General features: G+C 28.6%; 3 protein-coding genes and 2 pseudogenes across 7 annotated transcripts in view; 3 read left to right on the top strand and 2 right to left on the bottom strand.

Moving 5' to 3' along the window:
- Window positions 1–23,069, bottom strand: part of LOC145183334 (ribosomal oxygenase 1-like) — a 45,742-nt gene that overhangs the window by 4,660 nt on the left and 18,013 nt on the right. Inside the window, exons 14-16 of one of the 3 annotated variants that reach the window (XR_016451609.1) lie at window positions 22,646–22,732; window positions 22,240–22,549; window positions 22,030–22,077 (exon numbers count right to left, since the gene is read on the bottom strand). The exons of 1 other annotated variant lie outside the window; for it this stretch is intronic. Coding sequence is in view for 1 of the 2 variants with exons in the window: in XM_090084519.1 (XP_089940645.1) it covers window positions 22,472–22,549; window positions 22,646–22,732 (165 nt within the window). In the remaining variant the exon portion in view is untranslated. Of the gene's footprint in view, window positions 1–22,029; window positions 22,550–22,645; window positions 22,733–23,069 lie in introns of those variants that run through there. One more of the 3 variants, XM_090084519.1, reaches the window with a different exon arrangement.
- LOC149889866 (uncharacterized) lies at window positions 5,807–8,528 on the top strand (annotated as a pseudogene). The gene is made up of 2 exons (XR_016451870.1): window positions 5,807–6,143; window positions 6,591–8,528. The product of XR_016451870.1 is annotated as an uncharacterized LOC149889866 (transcript).
- Window positions 8,854–11,302, top strand: LOC149889865 (uncharacterized; annotated as a pseudogene). The gene is made up of 8 exons (XR_016451871.1): window positions 8,854–9,335; window positions 9,466–9,674; window positions 9,887–9,934; window positions 10,025–10,114; window positions 10,247–10,349; window positions 10,423–10,586; window positions 10,816–10,972; window positions 11,111–11,302. The product of XR_016451871.1 is annotated as an uncharacterized LOC149889865 (transcript).
- On the bottom strand, window positions 12,503–15,930 carry LOC145182780 (Golgi resident protein GCP60-like). Its single transcript, XM_080058016.2, has 6 exons — window positions 15,543–15,930; window positions 14,730–14,865; window positions 14,304–14,585; window positions 13,984–14,014; window positions 13,628–13,829; window positions 12,503–13,458 (listed from the first exon to the last, which is right to left on the bottom strand). The coding sequence occupies exons 1-6, from the start codon at window positions 15,886–15,888 to the stop codon at window positions 13,136–13,138; spliced, it is 1,320 nt and encodes a 439-aa protein (XP_079914142.2). The 5' UTR covers window positions 15,889–15,930; the 3' UTR covers window positions 12,503–13,135.
- LOC145182781 (multiple coagulation factor deficiency protein 2 homolog) lies at window positions 15,900–21,767 on the top strand. The gene is made up of 3 exons (XM_080058017.2): window positions 15,900–16,181; window positions 21,277–21,472; window positions 21,565–21,767. Exons 1-3 carry the CDS (start codon window positions 15,997–15,999, stop codon window positions 21,679–21,681), a joined length of 498 nt encoding a protein of 165 aa, XP_079914143.2. The 5' UTR covers window positions 15,900–15,996; the 3' UTR covers window positions 21,682–21,767.

Below are 23,069 nucleotides of genomic sequence, written 5' to 3'. Positions count from 1 at the left end.
AGGAGAGGAACACATTTAAATTTTAAAGGCATTTTGCGCTATTTAATTGCGCTTGTAGCCCGGTTGTAAATCTTTTTTTTTTTCAGTTTTGGTGTATGAAATTTTTAAAAAATTTCAAAATCTCTTTAGATGCATCTGTTGGCTATAACATTACTGATAAGCAATACCATTAATAAATTCAAATTATTATAAAATTTATTTTTGTTTAAAATTTATTTTTGTTTTTGTTAACGCGAAACATAGAACACCATAGGTTGTAAGCAAAGACATCAATAAACAGAAGAGAGCAAATGTTACACGCTGTCAGATGTGTTCTTCCCGGTCACTTTTAGCCATTTTTTAGCAACACTCTGTAAATGGTCTATTTTAGTCGTCTAGTGGTTTCATAACTGACAGAATGGACAGAGTAAAAAATTTCCAGATAAACTTTCAGTATTTCTTCACAAATTTCCAGATAAACTTTTCAGTCTTCACAAATTATGGCTTTTTCTCTTCAATTAAATTGGATTAAAGTTTATGATATGACTCAAATTTTTTTAATTTACATTTTTTATCCCACTATACTTTAAACTAATGTAGGCAGCTTTATATTGTACTTTAAACTTGTAGCTTATCTGAAGATTGAGAAAGAGTTACAAAATTTTAAAATTATATACTAAGCTTATATCGATGCATCATATTTGAAAAACAGCCCTTTTTTAATACTAAAATATTTCTAATATTTATACAGAGGTTTAAATATTGCTATTGCTTCATGCGATGTCTTGAGAATATGGCGGATGGGGCAAGATCTCTTATCTCATCTCTACAAGTTTAAAAAATGTAAACTTTTTCGTGTGTGGCCACGCATTGTTGTGAAGAAAAACAATCTTTTGGTGCTATGGTTGCGTTTTAGTGATTTTCTGTCTGAGTCTTTCCAGTTGTGGACAATAATCAGCCCTTATGGTGGTGTTGGGAGGAAGAATCTAGAAATGAACAATCCATGTACATCCTTCCACACTAAAAACATGTTCTTCTTTAGTGATGATCTGCTTTCGGCTCTGGTTCTGCCCGCTCTTCAGCCCACTGACTCGTTTGTAGACCATCCAACTATTCGAGCTTTTCAACTATTCGAATATCAAATAGAAAAATCTGAAAATATTCGAGTAATCGAATACTCGAATAATTTATCAAAAAGTTAAAAGACATGTTAAAAAAATAAAAAATAATAATAATCTAATCATAAAAGTGTTTTATATTTTATTATGAACGATTTTATTATTTTATATATGTATTATTTTTTTTCTAAAAACATATATTTTAAAAATAAAAGAGAATTGAATGTTTCGAAATTTAGACTTGTTCTTCTTTTCGTTTTAATTGCACCTGCTGTTGAGAATACTCTTTCAGAAGCTGTTGAGGTAGGGCGTATTGTTATTAAAGCGTTATACAAAACGTCCAGCGTTGTCGACCGTTTTTTAAAAGAATCCAATTAACGAAATTCTTTCTTCAATTCAATATATTTATCAATTTCGCTGCGATTGCTAACATGACAGTTTTTTGGTTCTGTAATAGAACTTATTGCATTTTGGAGTTCTTTTTGCAATCTGACTGCAACTGGTGATGTTAATTCTATTAAATCATCTGCATCAGATGAGGTAGAATCATTATTAATTTGCTCTTCTTCAAACATTTGTGGATATATTTGTTCCATAATTTTAACAGCGAATAATATTGCTGCATTTTTTGATGAATATTTAAAATGAGCGTTAGAACTTGGTATATTTCCACTCTCCAGATAAATGATCAATGTCATTAAAACTGGATCTCTTCTTTCATCCATCCTTATTTAGATCGCATGTATCAGTTTTTTTGCTATATTAGTTTGCATTGGTTGCAACTTTTCAAACAAAAATTTGTAAACTCCTTCAGCAGTTATGAGATTTGCATCATTTTTACTTAATTCAGTAACAGCAGTTTCAACTGGTGCCAGAACATCAACAAGGTTTTGTAGCACAAAATTATCATTTTCTGGAATTGGATCAATATTCAATTCGACTAAGGAAACATTCTTATAACACCTCTTAACCTGTTAATAATTTGATCAAAATCTAACGTCATATCATATTTATCCTCCTCAATAAACACCAAATTGCAATCAGAGCACTGATCTTCTGTGGAATCTTCTTCTACATCTTCATCAACAAAATCTTCGGTATCGTCAAACACTTCATTGCGAATAGAATTTTTTGGTATATAAAAACAATCCATCACGGCTAAATGAAGCGCGTGATTATGGCAAAGTTTATTTAAAACACCTAATATATTGCCATATTTTTTCATTACGGCTGCTGCATCGTTAGTAGATGCAATAACATCATTTTTTAAGAAAATCCCAAAGTCTGCTAACTTAGCTTCAACCAAATGTTTAATTGTTTCTGCATTTGCCTGCTTAATTATTTCCGTTAAACCCAGAACATAGCATTCAATTGTATTTGAGTCTATTCCAATCAATGAGCTGTTACGTTTACATAATGTAAAATAGTACAATCTGTCCATTCATCCACAGTAATAGCAAACTTACGATTTGCTGTTTTTAATTTTTCAAATTTTTCCCGCAGTTCAACACATTTTTCTTTATAAAAGCTATTGATGCATTTTGAAATAGTTCTCGGACTTTTCGGCATTTTATAACCTTTTTGTTGCACGTAACCAGCTATAGCTTGGGATTTACTCATTGCTGTGATAGCCATTCCATCAAAAGCTGCGACTTTTGACAATATTTCATTTAAAGATTCTTTTTTTACAAATGGCCAAATATTACTTATTTCAGTATTTTGTTTTTTCTTAGGAATATTATTTTCTCCATCATTGTCATTTGATACCGATTTAGATATCAATATGTTGTGTCGTAGCTTCAAATGATTAATCATAGCAGTAGTTGAACTTCTCCATCCTATGTTCGTGTTGCACCTACCACATTTGGCTTCACCAATATTTTTTTCGTCTTTCTTAAAAAACTCCCATACCTTGGATTTTTTTGACATGGCTAAAAAAACCAGAGATGAATTATCTAAGAAAATTTAAAAAATTTTAACTTACCACTTCAAATTATGCAACCACAAATTGTATATTATATTATATTTATTTAACTGTATATTATATTTATTTATTCACAAAGTATTAAAAATTATTATTATTAAGATTATTATTAATATTTTTTTTTATGGAACAAATATGCATTTATATTTTTAAGCAATCTAAATAAACGACTGTTTTCTAAAAGCAAACAAAAATAATGTCACACAAAAAAAAAAACCATACAAAAATGCAATTTAAGTTTTCCACTTCAAGGTTATATAAAAATGCTAAGAATTTTTTCCGTTTGCAAAAAGAGAAATTTTTTTTCGTTTGCAAAAAGAGAAATTAACAGTACTTTTTTAAAAGCTTACTCTGCCTTTACATTTTTGAAATTATTCGAATATTGGAGAAAATAATCGAATATCAAATATTACAAAAACACGCAAATATATTCGAATATCAAGTATTCGAATACTCAAATTGGATGGTCTACTCGTTTGGATGTGGTTTACGTAAAGTACCTACTTTTCATCGCCAGTAATAAAGCGATTTAAACAGTCAAAGTGTTTCTTTTTGGAGGGCAAGAATGTGCATATCTCCAAGTGCATGTCCTTGTCATGTTTTGTAAGATTGTGGGGAATCCATATCCCCAACTTTAGGACCTTTCCCTATGAATAAAGACTATGCAGTACTGATGTGTGAGAACATCGGAGTGTGGAGGCTATACAACAGCTATGAGGTCTATTTTTAATGGTGCAAGTGTGAAAGAACTTTCTTCACAACCCAATAATTTGCAAAAAAATCTTACACTGCGTGGGAACCCACTTTTGTGATCAGCAAAATCAGCTATATACCTTAAAATTTTAATTTTTTTCTCCTTCGGCTATAGAGATTAGATTTTGACTTATCATCTGGTTAAACCTTAGACCTTGTAGATTAATTCTTTATAGGCTAGTTTCTAAAAGACGAGGTTGGGACCAATTTTATATGTGCATAAGGTAAATTACACAAAGTATCATCAATTTTATGTAAGGAGAGTGCAAAACTTCGTTATAACAAATGTCTTCTTGTTAAGTTCACCTCATTGATTTCTATAAATTTGTGAATGCCATATCAACAGATACTTTAAGTAGTCTATTACTAATCTGTGCGATTTAGAGATAGATAGATCTTCTTTTTTCTAAACCTAGCCCTTCTCTAATTTGAGTTAGATAATTGGGATTAGTAAACCTTTTTTTTTTACACGTGGAGCGCAAACTATTGTTTGGATAGTTCTTCGATTTAGAATTTAAAACAGTACCCGACAAGAAAGGTATATGTGGGCCACATGTGGCCATAGTGCTTATAAGTGGATTTAAAGCGTGAAACTATATTCTAGATGTTTATCGATATATAAACTGATGATGAGTGTGGCCCACGTGTGAAACACATAATGGGGTCCACATAATTATCCCACTTAATGCGGTATACTCTTTAAATAAACACATGCTAAAATAGATGTGGTTATGATATGGGCCATTCATTATCTTGCCACATCATACCACGCTTTAAACTTTAAAATAAATTACTTCATTCCATTGTGAAAAGCGCAATATTATTTTATTACGTCAGACGCTTATCAATTTAATATATATATTTTTTTGTTAACATGTTTAAGTGGTTTTGTAATGCAAATTTGTGTTTTTTTAGTTTATACGGTATCAACAACTTAAATAAATGTATATATATATATATATATATATATATATATATATATATATATATATATATATATATATATATATGTATATATATATATATATATCAGAGCCGTCCTTAGAAAACGCGAGGCCTTGAGAATAACATTTTTGCGAGGCCTTCTTGAAAGTCGTTATTTAAGGCGCTCTTACTGTCTAAAAAGGTAGTGTGTAGATGCAAAACACAAAATTGTTATTTTCTTGTAGGTTTATAAAGGAACTGAGTGTTTTATAAAATAATCTATAATAATAACAATAAAGTTTATTCTTCAATTTATTATAGGCAGGGCCGCCAAGAGCCGACACGCCGCCTGGGACAGCAACTCTGATTGGCCCCCTTATTTAACGAATTATGGCTTCTGTCGGTTAAAACTGAAATTTGGCTTCTAAAAAAAAAAAAAAAAAAAAGATCTTGTCGGTAAATTTGGCTTTTTCCATTCCCCCCCCCCCCACGTCTTTGTCGTTCGGTACGGCCGTGCTTAGGAGACCTTGCTAAGCGCGAGGCCTGGAGCGGCTGCCTCAGGACGGTTCTATATATATATATATATATATATATATATATATATATATATATATATATATATATATATATATATATATATATATATATGTATATATATATATATATATATATATATGTATATATATATATATATATATATATATATATATATTAATATATATATATATATATATATATATATATATATATATATATATATTAATATATATATATTAATATATATATATATATATATATATATATATATATATATATATTAATATATATATATATATATATATATATATATATATATATATATATATATATATATATATTATGTTCAGGTGGTTTTGTAATGCAAATTTGATTTGTTAAATAGATTTTCAACACTCTAATTTGCATTACAAAACCGCTAAAATTTATATTGGGTATATTAATAATATATTATTGTTAAAAGGGTATTATATTATTGTTAAGGGGGTAAAAGGGTATTATATTATTGTTAAAGGGTAATATATTATTGTTATTGGGTATATTAATAATATATTATTGTTAAAAGTTATATTGGGTATATATACCCAATATAACTTTTAGCGGTATTTTAATGACAATTTTTGTGGCTTGTTATCCAATATAAATTATTAAAAATATCCTAGTTTATTTCAAGAAATAAAAAAATCAGCCTTATGCACATTGCATAAAAGAAGTGAGGAAAATATTACTAAGTAAAATAATTTTTCCAAATATCTCAGTTTAATTTCTAGAAAAAAAAAATCATCTTACACAATCGCATAAAAGAAGCGGGAATAGTAATAAAAGAATTAAATAAAATGGCTAACAATGTAAGCGTACTTTGTATCTATTGATATTATTTCTACATATATATATATATATATATATATATATATATATATATATATATATATATATATATATATATATATATTATATATAGATACTTTTTATATAAATATATATTTAAATTATTATTTATATTTAATAGGTATCAACTATTAATTTAATATATAAATATAGACTTTTAAACATATATATCTTTATATATATATATAAACATATATATATATATATATATATATATATATATATATATATATATATATATATATATATATATATATACATTGCATATATATATACATTGTATATATACATTTATATGTATATTATGTATATATATATACTCATATTTATTTACATTTTTTTAGTATAAAATACATTTAAAATACAATTTATTTTTAATTACTTCTGTATCATATTATTTCTTAAAGGATAAAAAATGGAGTGGGCTGTCAAAGGAGAAAAAAAGGCTTGTCATTAATGAAGAAGTTGATACTTTTTACAAAAAAGCTCAGGAAGATGCTGCAATTCATGAGGTTGTTGTTAGTTACGATCAAGAAGAGCCCAAGAGTTCTTCGTTAGAAGCAAGTAGCAATAATAGCATTAACCTTGGTAGTTATCGTTCTTTTGAAAGTATCATAGATACAAGCTCAGAAGAAATTAAAAATAAGTCACTTTTAGAGGAAATTCGTGTTTGGGCAATTCAATACAATGTTGAAAATAAAGCATTGGATGATTTGTTAAAAATTCTTATAACAAAACATCCGGAGTTACCTAAATCATGTAAAACACTTTTAAAATGTTCTTCGACCCATTTGAATATCTCAAAGATGGGTAGTGGAGAATTTGTTCACTTTGGCCTAGAAACTGAACTTATTAGGTATATAGAATCTGGTTTGCAAAGCTTTAGGATAAGTTCAGATCGATATAATTTACTTTGCGCTGAAGCTACTCATTTTCATTCTACACTTATCACGTTAACATTTAATATCGATGGGATGCCTTTATTCAAATCCTGCTCTAAATCATTTTGGCCTATTTTAGCAAAAGTTAATGAAAGTACTTGCCTTGAGCCTTTCATTGTATCTCTTTATTTTGGCACAAATAAACCGAATGACCTGAATAAATATTTTTCAGGGATTGTAGAAAACTTGAACAATTTAAAATACCCAATTGTAGTTTCAGGACAGAGGTATCTTATTAGAGCTTTTTGTATTGTAAGTGATGCTCCGGCAAGAGCATTTATAAAGGGTATAAAGTATTTTAATGGTTACAATGGGTGTGAGTATTGCAGACAAACTGGTAGCTATATTAATGGAAAGGTTGTTTTTGATAATCATGATGCTCCTGCTCGAACTGATCAGCAGTTTTTGAATTTTCAAGAAAAAGATCACCAAAAGGAAATGACGGCAATTGGTAGTATTGTACCTCCTGTTACTTGTGTGCCAGCTGAGTACATGCATCTGTTATGTGAAGGTGTGTTCAGAAAACTTTTGTTTTTATGGGTTTCTTCAACATGTGTGTACAAAGGTTCATTTCGCATACCACCTTCTAATCGAGTTGCTTTATCAAATAAGATCGTTGAAAATGGGAAACACATGCCTAAAGAATTTAAACACAGAAAAGTGAGACCATTGGTTGAGATGGACCGATGGAAAGCAACTGAATTTAGAACTTTTTTTATTTATTTGGCACCATTAGTCATGAGATCTTTTCTGCATCCCAGTGTTTATGCTCATACTATGCTTCTCCATTTTGCAGCATTCAATATGCTTGGATCAGATTTTTTACCAATTATGGATAACATTTCCTGGTGTTTGAAGAAATTTGTTACTACGTTTGCAGATCATTATGGTAAAGGTAATTTAGTGTATAACATTCATTGTCTTTTACATTTAGATGAGTTTGTAAAAAACCTTGGTCCACTTGACTTTTGGTCATCATTTCCTTTTGAGAATAAATTAAGGCATATTAAAAAGACCATTAATTCCAACACCAATTGCCTCAAACAGTGCATCAATAATGTAATTAGAAGTTCAATTTTCAAAACATTATCGCCATCTTGCAATAACTTATTTTACTTATCTACACATTCACCAGACAATATATATCTCACCTCTTCTGGAATAGTATGTGTTACTTCGTTTGTTACCGATGTTGTGTGTAATGGAAATGTAATGACTTTATATGAAGACGTGTATTCCCATCCATATCCTTCTTCATTTATGCATATAGGTTTGTATAAACACTCAAATAGTAATGTATGCAATGTTTCAATAATTAACAAATGTGTGTGTATTCCTTGTGAGAATAGTATATTTTACATTATTCCATTTGCTTCTAATAAATTGTTTAGTTATTGATCAAAATACCAGAATTATTTATATAAACTATTAGTTTTTGAACAGCATCAAATTTTGAACTGTTTAACAATTGAAGACATTTGTACTTTTAGCACTTATAGTCTTCAATTTAAATCTTGAAAAATGACTTTTATCTAGTTTTTAAATTTTGTATTTAATTTTAAAAAACAGTTTGTTACATAATTAGTTGTATAACCAATTTATATCAGTTGCGTAAAAGATGTTTAATTTTTTTATGAGTTTTTTAGTGTTATTTTTTTATAGGCATTCTTATGAATTTTATATCTATGTAATAAAGATATTTTTTATGAAATAATTATATATAGAAAAGTATGAGTTGTTTTACCTATTTTTTATTTACTTGATATTGTTAATTTATATTGCTATAGTCCTAGCAAGTATTGGGAATTTATATAGTTATTTTACTACTATTACTTATGCAAAATTTTTTTTATTGAATTATGGTAATTCTATTGTAAACATAGTGTCATCAGGGTGGCAAATACCCTGTAAATATTGTGCCAGCCCAAAACGATATTTACTGAAATTATCTTTCCTAATTCCTAGAGTTTTTTATAATATGCACAAATAGTTTATATTATTTATATTTTTTACAGTGTAAAGATATGTTTTATATTGTTCATTTCCTTAACGACAATACTGTGGAGTATGTTCCAAAGGAATGGCTTAATGGAAACAGCGAGTGTATGTGGCCAAAATGTAGCATGACTTCATTAAAAGGAATGCGCCGGAAGAGACAGATTCCCAATAAAGATTGGGAAAGATACAAAATACGAATTTTATCTACTGCAGGTAAAAACACACATATGTGTGTTTGTGTGTGTGTGTGCGTTTAAGTTATACCTGGTTTATTAATATTACTTTAATGCACAATCAACTCACATTTTTGTTACTTTGTACTACTTTGACTACTTTGTTACAGACTGTGAGGAAAGAGCATTAGAAAAGTTAAAAATATCTGAAGAAACAAGTGATCTTGCTTCAGAATATGAAGGTAATTCATGTCGTAGGAAGACAACATCAAAACGATTATCCCCTTCATTATTTGCTTCTCAAATTCATGGCAATATGTCTAGTGAAGATGATTCTGATTTCAACATGCCTACATCTCTTCAGCAGGCTGTCATTTCTGTAAGCTTATAAAGTGACTTTATTAAAAACAAGTTTTTTTCATTAACTTGCTTACGTTAATGAAAAAAATGTTAAATAATTATTTTAAATGTGGAAACGAAAATATTTATTTAAACATGGCTTACTCTTGTTGATTACAATCAACAAATTTTTATTTTCTTAAATTAGATAAAGTTTTACTAGATTTTAATAATTAGCATAAAATATTTTAGACATCAACACCAGGTAGCCAACCATTACTGCCAATACCACATCATGCTGTAAGTATTAAACATGTTGTTTGATAGCAATACTATAAGTTAAAATTTGTTAATGTTATTATTAGACATTTAATTTTGATATATGATTAGAATGTTTTTCGAGAGATGCAACACCAAGGAAAATCTAGTCAAAGCTTTGTGTCATTACTAAATGATCCTGATGAAATAAATTTACCTTCAGTAAGATTTTTGTAAATTTTATTTTAGTAATTATAAGTTTGCTGTTAAGTAGAATAATTATAATTGAAGATCATTAAATTTAAATATGCATAAATGTAATTAAAGTAGAATTTTTTTTTAAAATTATATCAGGAGTTCTTGCCAATGCCATACACCAAAAATTCCACTGACACCCTTACACCAATCACACAGTCAATTGAATACTGATTGTCCTCCATTGAAAATTTACTTAAAGGTGAAAAATCTTTTAAAGTACATATATTAATTTGTCTATCTTTTAAATACTTATAACAGTTCGATTTGATTAGATTTAGTAAAATCTGTAACGTCTGCGACAAAAGAGATTAAACATTTGATAGAGCGTATGCCAATTGGTCATACTGAAGAAAGTTTATTTACGAAATCAAGCAGCATAGAAGAGTTAGATGCTGTTTTGTTGCAATGCCAGGATGAAGAAATGGCCTCACTTTTTGCAAGTTGTACTTAAATATTATTGAAAAACTTTTTAATAAAAACTCCGGTTGCATCCATTGAAAAATTAAAAATTCGAATATTTAACCTTTTTTAGATAATACAATTTTTTATATAATTTGAATTCATATATAAATTTTATTTTTTAGTAATCACTTATATATATTTATGTATGTGTTTATACACCTTTGTGTACTTTTAAATTGTTTACTTTCTTTTTCTGAATGTAGATTAAGTGGCTAGCAACAGCAGGTGGAAAGTATATATCTGATACGGTACGAAACATTTTGAATGTTTTCATGACTGATGAGTTACAGATGAGTTGTTGTCGTACTGGGAAACGCTCAAACAAATATTCAATTGAGGCTTTTGTAAAGTTTATTGCAAGTAAGCAAAGTAGCTATTCCGTTAGAGTTAACCGTTTGTCAAGTACAAGTACTTATTGATAAAGTTGACATTAACCCTTAATAAATTAATTAATTTTTTGTATAATCGAAATAATAAATAATAATAAACTGATTTTAGTTGCTGTTCGAAGGCATTGCAAAAATGCTACAGACAAAGATGTCAATGAAGCCATCACCGCTTCACTGCATAACTCAGCAGATCGTGGTGGTAGACGTATGCATCGAGAGAAGAATGAATAAATAAATTTAATGAAAAGTTATTGTAAATAAATAAAATGTTTGTAAATAAATTTATAACAAAAAGCAAGAAGTATATTATTTTTCATATATATATATATATATATATATATATATATATATATATATATATCAGATTTCATGTAAAAAGTTAGTGTACTTTCGTTCTGAAAGTGGTTTTGAGCGATATAAGTACTATTGCCACACGTGAGCCACTCCAACGCCATCCCATAATGAGTAGTGGTAAATATATGGCTAATATATACTTCCCACACGTGGGCCAGATGAACCTTTGCGCACAGATGAAGTGTGGCTTTCGTTCTTATTTAGTGTGGTTTTAGTGCTATAAGCATTAAACCCACATATGGCCCGCACTAAAGCCATCCCATTAAGAAGTGTGGTAATGATATGGCTAGCAAATGCTTCCCACGCGTGGGCCATTTGAACTTTTGCGCACAAATTAAGAGTGGCATTTGTTCTTATTTAGTGTGGTTTTATTGCTATAAACATTAAAGCCACATATGGGACGCATCAGCGCCATCCCATAAAGGAGAGTGGGAAATATATGGTTAACATGCAATTGCCATATATGGCCCACGTTAAATTTTCTTGTCGGGTATTGCCTACTTAATTTTAAGAACATATTGATATTTAGCTATGATTTTTGTTTTCTTAGTGTAAAAAGATTTTTTTCTACCTCAATTTGTTAGGATATTATTTACTTTGACAAGAAAGAAACTCTTTAAGGCTATACAAATTTTTTAGGAACTAACACCCTTTTCCTTTATGAAACTGGAATTGTTCTTATAAAATACTTTTATGATTGAGCCTTACCAAACTAGAAAACAATTATAAAATGGAATCAAATAAAAGTGAATATTAAAAAATTTGGATGTTTTCCATGTGATCTTTTTTTGGATTAAAATTTATTCATAGAAACTATAATCATTTAAGTCCTAAAGCTAATACTAAATATGTAAAAATATTTATCTGCTTAATTTAATTTTTATATACTTAAAGACAGATTGAAAAAAGGATTGCTTTATTGAAAGTTTCAATTGAACTTGGACTTTGCCATTTACCAGAGCTTTTAAAAACCGTACAGATTTTGTTTGGTCAACACTAAGTTTTAATTTCAATTTTTTGACATTTGTATGAAAATGCAATAAGATTATAGTGCTTAAAACTAGTTATGCTTAGAACTAACAAAATAAGAATAAATTTATAACTAAATAAAGTCAATAAATATCCCTCCCAAATCAAAGAACAAATGGAAAAACTATTTATTTTTTTTTAACCATAAAATATAGTTTATAATAAAGAAAATAGATGAAAGCTATAAATTAACAACTTTTCCCATTAAGCATAAAAAAATATCAGAGTGTTAAATAAATAACATCAAAGAACACAAGCGTTTAAGCTTTAAAAAAAATCTTACAAAAACTTCAAACAAAATTTTAAAAATTGGTATGCAGCTTTTGTTATTAATTGAAAGAGTATTAACATAAAATTTGAAAAATTTATTAAAAGGAGCCTGCAATTATCAAAAAAAAGATTTTACATGCCAAATTTTTGAGGGACATCTGACATAGACACCTGTATAAGACATACTGCATTTTATGAACATATTAAATGTGTGTGTATGTATGTGTGTATGTATGTGTGTATGTATGTATGTATGTATGTATGTATGTATGTATGTATGTATGTATGTATGTATGTATGTATGTATGTATGTATGTATGTATGTATGTATGTATGTATGTATAGACACACACACACACACACACTTTGTATATATATTTACACATGGTTGAAAGTGTACACAGCACATTTAACACTCATATACTTAAGCGCATTTTCATAACTACTATAAATAAATTTTATACCATATTTATAAAAAGATTCACTTGGTATAATAAACTCTGTAGTATAATGTTTTAGATCGCAATAGAGAATAAGAATTATCAAATTTAAGTAAGTAAATTCCTTGTCCAGGATAGAGATGTGAGCCAACAATCACTTCCTCATGAGAATTTCTACGGAGTACTGGCAAAACTTCATCAGTATTTGGCTTTAAAATAACTTCATCATTGTTTTCATTTTCATGCACAACTAAATGTTGCTTATAAGTGTTTTCTGCACTATTTTCATTTGAAGTCCATTCAAAATAAACACCAAAACCTATATCATAAAATTCTGTAGCAAATTCCCAAAATAAACACGAGCCTACAAGATAAAGATAAATTAAAGATAAATAGTAGAATAAAAATACTAAATGAAGAAACAAGTTAGATTTGAAGATTCAAAAGAACAAACATTAATAAATTAAAAAGGACAAAAATATTTTGTTGCCAAAAATAGAAAAACTCCAGATTAATTTAAGCTTAAAAACTACCATTTTCATGTGTTGGCACTCTAATGGTGACAGTCTCCCCTCGACCAATTACTAAAACACTATTTGCATCACGCTTTACATGTGTAATAAACTCTTGTAATTTAGGTCTTGTCCAGAGTGATGCCTGTGCCATAGAGTTTCCTGTAGAGTTTCCAACAATATTAGAAGACATAAACTTAGGAGATGATTCCAATAGCTGCTTCTATATACAGGAAATAAGGCAATAGAGTTCTAGAATTTTCAAAAAAATAAAATGAAAAAGAGATAAAATTTTGTCAACAACTCTATAAAAATAGTTTATAAACTGGGTTTACACTGTAATAATACTTACATTATCACTTGGTAAAAAAACTTACTTTCTCCAACTCTTCCTCTTCTTCTTTTTTTCTATAATAATGAAATAAACAAAAGTGTATAAAAAACTTAAGAGTACTAAAATTTAAGAAAATTAACAAACAGTTGAAGTTGGATTGTCAATTGACACTTATTGATTACATATATATTATTATAGATTATTAAGTAAACAAATATGCATTGAATTAATAAAAAATGTATAAAATATCTATAGAATAAATACTTTGAATAAATATTATTAATGATTAATAATTTTTTGGATAAAATATTTAATAATTAGATAATTAATTTAAGCCCTTATAAAACATAATGTTATAGATACTTCTTTTCTTCAATTGCCATTGCCTCTACTAGAAGAGCATGTTTAATTCGTTCTGCTTCTTCTTTTCTGATTCGCTCCTCTTCTTCTTTTTTCCTTCGCATTTCTTCTTCTCTTTGCATACGTGCTTCTAACTCTAAACGTTTTTTCTCAATTTCAGCCTCCAGCTCAAGTTTTTTCATTTCTATAAATGGTACAAAATTCTTGGATTTGGTCTCCAGGATAGATATAAAACTTTGTTTAGCAACATCTGAAGACAAATCTCCCAGAGCCTCCCAAGCTTTTCTATAAAACCAATTATTTACAACTTACTATATATTATATTCGACTTACTATATATTATATTCAACTTAATATATATTATATCCAGCTTAAAAAAGGGAAATAATTTCCAGGATTTTGATTGAAGAAGTAAAAATTTGAACTCACTTCCTGTCATTGCCAATAACATCAAAATATCCTACATCTGGACTCTTTGACTCGTCAAATTTCCCACAAGTAACTTGTTTCCATAGTGCAACAAGTTGGACTTTATCAAGATAAGGTATCAACAATGCATCAGGATCTATATCAAAAATAAGGGCACATAAACTGTCTCCTCATAGACAATACTTAAAATTTTAATATACTTAGATATTTTATTGTGAAAACTACAATATTATATATAAAATTTTTGAATAAATAGCTTAATGGAGTGATGAAAGATTCCTTTTTTTTGAATGATAAGAAAAAAAATTTTCATATAGGAAACTTACTGCAATTCAATTTCATGATAATAGTATATTACATTTTAATTGCTTTAAAATGTAGATATAAAGTTATAAAGAAGGAGTTTTTCTGATTTCAAAAAAATATTGAAGGTTTGTAGAGAGAGAAAAAATTTTTTTAAGCCATTTTTTTCGATAAATATTTTTATTAGATAATTTACACATTTAAGCAGATATTCAGCATTTCATAGATAACCAAGTTTTAACATAATTCATGAATTAATGATCACACTGCATGATTAATATACCTTAGCTATCTAATTATGTTAAAATAGGAAAAAAGATAGAACCAAACGTCATTTTATTTTTACTAATTAACCATATCCTGGGTTAACCTTATACTTTAAAGTTTTACATATAATCATCTACTTAATTTTTACCCATTTTTTTTATTTATGTAAGAAAAACCTTTTCTTTCATTTCAAAGGCTGTATGGTGCAGTGCATTTTAAGAAACGTATAGGTGGTATTTTTACCTTTTTTATAAAACTGAAGTGATAACTTGTAAAGGTCGTTAAGAGAAAATCCTAGTTTATAAATTTCTTCCCTCGATGGCGTCACACTATAATTTTTCAAATCAGACGTGTTTAATTCTATAGTGAGATCGCCATTATAAGTACTTTCTACAGCCGGCTTCTGTGTTTGCTCTGCTGCTTCTGCAGCCATAACAGAAGTTGTCATACCTACTTCGAGCTCACGTCGTTTTACAGAAGAGTACGCACAATCACTGAAGGGGGAACACGTGACACTGTTCAAAACAACAACAATATCGGCCGAATTGTTTGCCACGTCTGTATGTTCGTAGAGATCGATCGTGCACATGCGCAATAAGAGAACTCATGCTTGCATGCCGAAAAATTTGATGCTCTCTAAACCATAATTTTCTTACTGAAGGTTTTTGCTATTAAATAAGGTTATGTTAATAAAAAAATGACTTATGTAATTATTTACTTTATAACGTTGTTATTGGCGTGTACTCTGTGTCGAAGCAATGAGCTGAACGAAAAACACCAGAAGCATGAAATTTTCGATAACAAAACAAGTAACGACAGTAAACATCAGGAGACCCATGTAAAAAACAAAATGCATGACGCGAAACACATTCAAGATAAAGAGTAAGAGATGGTTTTGCTTATGAACGTTATGTTTAATGATAATTGAGATTTTTTTTTATCATCATCACTTTTTTTATTTCATGTTTTGTAGTAGTTTCAATTATTTTTAGTAATTTTTGACTATTTTTTTTTTCCGATATAATTTTAATGAACTTAAACGAAAATTCTGTTATTTAAAAAAACAAATTACCATAATCGGAAGTTTCAGTAAATTTTTGAATGCTCTTTGTCACTTAAAGGCATAGTTTTAGGGGAAAAAATCTTCTTTGTACGATAAATTTTGGAAGTGAAAATCTTCCACATGGGAAAAAATTTAATGACACACCAAACTTTTAATTTCTACTTAAAATTATTCAACTTTTTTTAATTGAAAGATATTCGTCGTTTGGTTACTAAATAAAGATCTTTTTTTTTTTCAATTTCATATTGATCTTTTCGTGTATAAATTCGAACAAAAAATTTTCCACCATCTTATTGGTCACGGTCAATGGTATAGAAGCAACTGATTACAGCTTAAGTAAATTGATGTAAAATTTCACAAAAATGAAAAATTTTTTAGAGTATATATGGAATATATTTGTAAACTGCGCTCAAATGGTGAAAATATTCAAGATTTGTGTCGCTGTTCAAATCAACAAGAAATTTAAAAAAGGTAAGGTTCAAACAACCGGAGGTGTACTCTATTTTCTATTTGTTTGCGATCCTCTCAGATATTTTTTTACAAAAATTTTTAGCTATTATGCAATAATCAAGTAGACGTAGTTTGTTTTTTCTCGCTAAAATAATTAACACAGATCTAGCATTTTCTTGGTAAATTTTCTTCAAATTTTTTCTATGAAAGGTCAGTGGGCATTAAAAATTAAACAATCTTGTAATTAAGTAGCCATAGAACAATTAGTTACTTTTCTTAATACTCCAAATTTGCAACAACAAATCTCCAATTCGTTATATATTTATACTTTTTCACGAAAAAAATACTTTAGACTTACGAAGATTTCATCGCCTAATTGAAATACGTGTATATTGTTGATAACAGTGTTCCTAAGTGAAAGCCAAGTAGTGATGGTCAAAAAAGAATTAAAATATGTTTTTCTGCTTAGTAGAATTAAGCTGCTTACAAGTATTGCATTAAAAAAATGCATACTTCTAACAATCTTAGTTTTCTTTCATTTTTACTCTCAAAATATTTCTTATATACTCCTCTTTCAAATGCTTTCTTTATTCACTTAGACTCTTCAATACTGACTATTGTCGTTTGGTATAGGCTTTGTCCTCAAACACTGAACACAATTCGTATTCCAGCAGACTTGGGTTTAGGCTTCCAAAGGGCATTCTTTAGTTTCATCTTTAATTAACTCTGGTGTACGAGTTTCCAGCAACTGCTGTGTGGACTTAGCTTGTGAGATGGAGCAGAATGTTGCTGAAAGATCCAATAACTACAAATATATTTGGTCTTATTAAGAAGTTTGACCAAAATATCACTTCACACTCTCAACACAAAATTTAGCTCAGTAATCCCTTCATACAAGACGTCCCACCAACTTTTAATTCATCAGATCGCAGACGGCAATACATGCTGTCTGCTTCTAAGAGAATTACAATGTTTAGCTTCGGTTTATCCTTAAGACACGGAAAAGTAAATGCCTTGTGCTTTTTTAATAAGTTCCCATCGTTAAGCCTGATCTGATGATGCGGAGCATACCCCGTGTCAAAATTACCTTTTCCCTCGACATGATTTTTTGTTTATAGAGAGATTTTTCGAGATTCTGTTACTCGTGCCTTTGATAACTGCTGGACTTCATATAATTCGTGAGCAACTGCTTTTTTTACCAATCTTCAATAATTAAAATATTTATTGGTGTGATACAAAAACGTCTCTCTTCTTGTAATGTAATTACAACAATACAAACGTGGAGGTGGGGTGGTGATAATATCACCCCAACTCCATGTTTATTGCTCAACTTTCAGTAACTGATTGTAACAATACCACCTAGCAGTATAAATTAGACCAAAAAAAACTAATTATTTAGATTTTATAAATCTCTATATGTATAGGTTTAAATTGATTAGTCCACGTTCACTTTATGTAAGTCATCTCATTGTTTAATAAAATGACTTTTAAAGTTCTTTTGATATTCTTTTTAGTTAGGGTGAAAGGGTAAGAAATATTATTACTAAGAATGGCGTTTTCTTTATTTTTATCTATATTAAATTTTACTTCATATGGTATAAATAACTTAACAAATTTACCATTTTTAATTGTAAATGTTAAAAGACCTAAAGTATTTCAGTTAAAAACTCAAAACTAGGAATTTCGAGTGTTTGTTTTCAACCTTTCGATGAATTTTTTGAAAACCTAATTTTTCAAATATTACTTTTTAAATTATAGACACATACACACACTACTGTGCAAAAGTTTTTTGGTCAATTCAGTATTATTTATTTTAAAACATATTTTAATACATTTTAAAACTAGTTTAGTTTTAAAGAAGCATTTATAGCATTATTGTTAATTTCATTCATTTATTTTCATACATGTTTGAAAACAAAAATAGTGTTGTATTGACTGCGAATTGAAACGTTATTGACGAACGTCATTGATGAACATCATTGATGAACATCATTGATGAACATCATTGATGAACATCATTGATGAACATCATTGATGAACATCATTGATGAACATCATTGATGAACATCATTGATGAACATCATTGATGAACATCATTGATGAACATCATTGATGAACATCATTGATGAACATCATTGATGAACATCATTGATGAACATCATTGATGAACATCATTGATGAACATCATTGATGAACATCATTGATGAACATCATTGATGAACATCATTGATGAACATCATTGATGAACATCATTGATGAACATCATTGATGAACATCATTGATGAACATCATTGATGAACATCATTGATGAACATCATTGATGAACATCATTGATGAACATCATTGATGAACATCATTGATGAACATCATTGATGAACATCATTGATGAACATCATTGATGAACATCATTGATGAACATCATTGATGAACATCATTGATGAACATCATTGATGAACATCATTGATGAACATCATTGATGAACATCATTGATGAACATCATTGATGAACATCATTGATGAACATCATTGATGAACATCATTGATGAACATCATTGATGAACATCATTGATGAACATCATTGATGAACATCATTGATGAACATCATTGATGAACATCATTGATGAACATCATTGATGAACATCTTTGATGAACATCATTGATGAACATCATTGATGAACATCATTGATGAACATCATTGATGAACATCATTGATGAACATCATTGATGAACATCATTGATGAACATCATTGATGAACATCATTGATGAACATCATTGATGAACATCATTGATGAACATCATTGATGAACATCATTGATGAACATCATTGATGAACATCATTGATGAACATCATTGATGAACATCATTGATGAACATCATTGATGAACATCATTGATGAACATCATTGATGAACATCATTGATGAACATCATTGATGAACATCATTGATGAACATCATTGATGAACATCATTGATGAACGTTGTTGCAATGAACTTTTCAGTTTAACTTTTTATCAACTTTTTATTTTAGCCCATTTTTTCATTAATATTTATAATTTCACTTAATAGAATGATTTTTTGTTATTTTTTTAGTTAAATTTTATATTTAATTCAAATAATACTTTCTTTACTACAGTATTACTACACTATACGAAAAACGAAAAAAAGACGTAAATATTCATTTGAATTACATGGTAAAATTTAAATTTTATTATGAATAAAATTGCCAAAAAATTTAGAAATTCGAAATCAAGTGTTACGTATACGTTGGCTCGCTTTAAAAATACAATAACAAACTCAACGAGGAAACGTTGTGGAAGGTCGAAATGTACTTCAGAAAGTAAAGTTTAAGACATAATAGTCATAAGCAAAAGAAATAGAAGACTCCAAGCAACAATAATAAAAGAATACTTATATCAAACAAGACTAACTCCGATATCAAGTGATAGATAAGAGATGATTGCGTAGCGTGGGTCTAAATGGTTGAATGGCCTATCGAAAACCCTTTGTTGCGACACATAAACACAGTAAAACGTCTTCAGATGGCCAAAGAACATCAATTGTGGACAATACAGTAATGGAACAGAGTTTTTTGGAAGAATGAGTTGAAAATTAATTTGTTTGGTACTAAAAGGTGTCAATATATTTGAAGAAACTCGGGGAACGATAGAAAGTTAACTGTTGAATTATACAGTGAAACATGGTGGAGGTCATGTGACAGTTTAGGATGGCTTTGGAGGAGGAAAGGTTAGGGTATTGTTAAAAATGACATCAACAATTGACAAAATTTCCTATTACATTATTTTTGTTCGCCACACAGTGCCATCTGGTATTAGAAATATTGATCAAGGGTTTTTAATGGCTCTAAACAGATGTCTAAAGAATGTCTGAATTTTTTAAAACCAAACAGACCAAAAAAGCCCTCAAACTCATATGGCTTCCACAGTCACTTGATCTCAAATTGTAGGGTAAGCTGGACAGAAAAGTTTGCATGATAACTCCAACAAATATACAGAGCCTCCGGAAATGTTTGTAGGAACTCTGGAAGAATTTAAACTGTGGAACAATGAAAAGTTGGTATCTAGAACGCCAAACTTATGTAAGGTTATCATAGATGCCAAAAGAGGTCACGTTGATGAAAACAAAATGAGTAATTTGATAAAATCTTTTTTTAAATTTATAAAACATCATGTAAACTATTGTTTATAGCATAAAATTTATTATTCTTCATATTTCATCTTTTATCAACATTAATCTTTGAACAAAAATTTTTGCACGCTAGTATATATATATATATAAAATTCTATTTACATCACAAAAACAGAACAGCGAGGGTAATAAAAAAAATGTCAAACATGAAAACTAATCTCGCTAAAAAAAAGTTGAAAAATTGAGGTTTTCAACATTTTAATTATTAATATTACTTAATACTTGTTGTTAATGTTTTAACTATACGAATTATTTTTAGGCATATTAAGGAGCATTTAAAAGAACAAATCAACGTTTCTGAAAAACAATTAAGTAACACTGATCTTCAGTTCCATTACTTTAAAGTGCACGATAATGACAATGATGATAAATTAGACGGAATCGAACTTGCCAATGCGATGGCTCATTATCACGACGATGAAGGTGGTGAAAAACCGGAGGAATACACTGAAGAGGTAAACTCTAAGTGGTTACTCAATAAAAAAAAAAAGATCGGTAAGATACGTTCCTAAGGAATCTCAATAAAATATACTTTGTATTAATGTAGGAGCTTGCTGGAATGGTAGATCAAATTTTAGAAGAAGACGATTTAAACAAAGATGGTTATATAGATTACCCAGAATTCATTTCATCACAGACAAAGGAAGAAAACGAATCTGAATAAATACAGTTATTTTAATGTAGTAGCAAATTTAGTTTTTATTTTGTTAGATTTTTTTTAAAAGAAATAATTTTGTTAAAGTATTAGAATTCTTTGTGTGATTTTTGGTGGAAAATTCCAACCTACAATTTAAATTTTTTTTTTTTTAATCACTAAATGTAAAACTAAAAACATCATTTTGTAAATTTTTTATAAAAATCAACAGAAATTAAAATATCAAAGAAAGAAACTTAACAAAAAAGAAGATATCTGGAAGTTAATGACATAAAAACATAAGAAAAAACGATAGTTTTTCGTTTTAAATTGTTTTATTAGTTTTAGGTAAAAGAGTTGAATAAAAAACAAACTCACTGAATTTCTTTTCTTTATTTCGTTGTTTTTCGTAACAGTTGAAAACAACTATGATTAAAATCATACACAGTTTATTTTTGGAAATACTTATTTCTTTTAACAGATTTATTATTAAAACATTAGCGCAGATACTTATATGACTTTAAGCACATTCATAAACCTGTTAAATATACAGGTCGTAAAATTCAAACGGCACATTATTAAACGCACTTAAAAGATTTATAAGGTGAATGTCTTTAGAGGTGAGATGTACATGTAGATGAATGTAGAGACAACGTTCACATTGTTATCAAGTTTACAACAATAAAAAGAATGTTGTGAATTTCAATAAACAAAACGTATAATGCATTTTCAGAGTTTACTATTGCTAAATTCAGGAAAGGATCGCACATCCTTCATTGACAAAAACAACGCAGTCTATCATATTCCTATAAAACCAACTTTACATTTGCGAAACTTGGATTAATGGAACCTTAGATCGCAGTATACCAGAGTTATACAGTGTTTTAGCAATTTCAATCTGAAAATATATATAAAAAAGAGTTGATAAAAGAAACCAACAAAATTGGATAAGGAATTAAAAAAAAAAGTTAATAAAAAGCAATTAAGTTCAAACCTTATGGCTGTCATCATCACCAGGAGCATTTTTTACTTTAACAAAGTCAGGATAGCTGAACAAAAAATGCTCTAAGATATCGGCATCCTAAAAAGAAAGGTTATATAGAACGAAACATAACGGTAGTGAAGATAAGAATGTTTCAAGCATCTAAGAATTCTTCATGTTAACTAGCAACAATAGATCAGAACGCCCATTTATGTTTTTTTGGATGTAACATAACGTCATTTAGTGAACTTATGAAGTAAAAGCAATTATGTTTTCTTGGATGTAACATAACGTTATTTAGTGAACTTATGAAGTAAATGCAATTATGTTTTCTTGGATGTAACATAACGTCATTTAGTGAACTTATGAAGTAAATGCAATTATGTTTTCTTGGATGTAACATAACGTCATTTAGTGAACTTATGAAGTAAATGCA

Source organism: Hydra viridissima, unplaced genomic scaffold (genome assembly GCF_058129835.1).
Source record: "Hydra viridissima isolate aposymbiotic clone 2 unplaced genomic scaffold, HvirCarnegie_v1 scaffold_4, whole genome shotgun sequence".
Classification (NCBI taxonomy): Eukaryota; Metazoa; Cnidaria; class Hydrozoa; order Anthoathecata; family Hydridae; genus Hydra; species Hydra viridissima.
The sequence above is the reverse complement of the archived record's forward strand: the minus strand, read 5'-3'. Positions and strand labels throughout refer to the sequence as shown.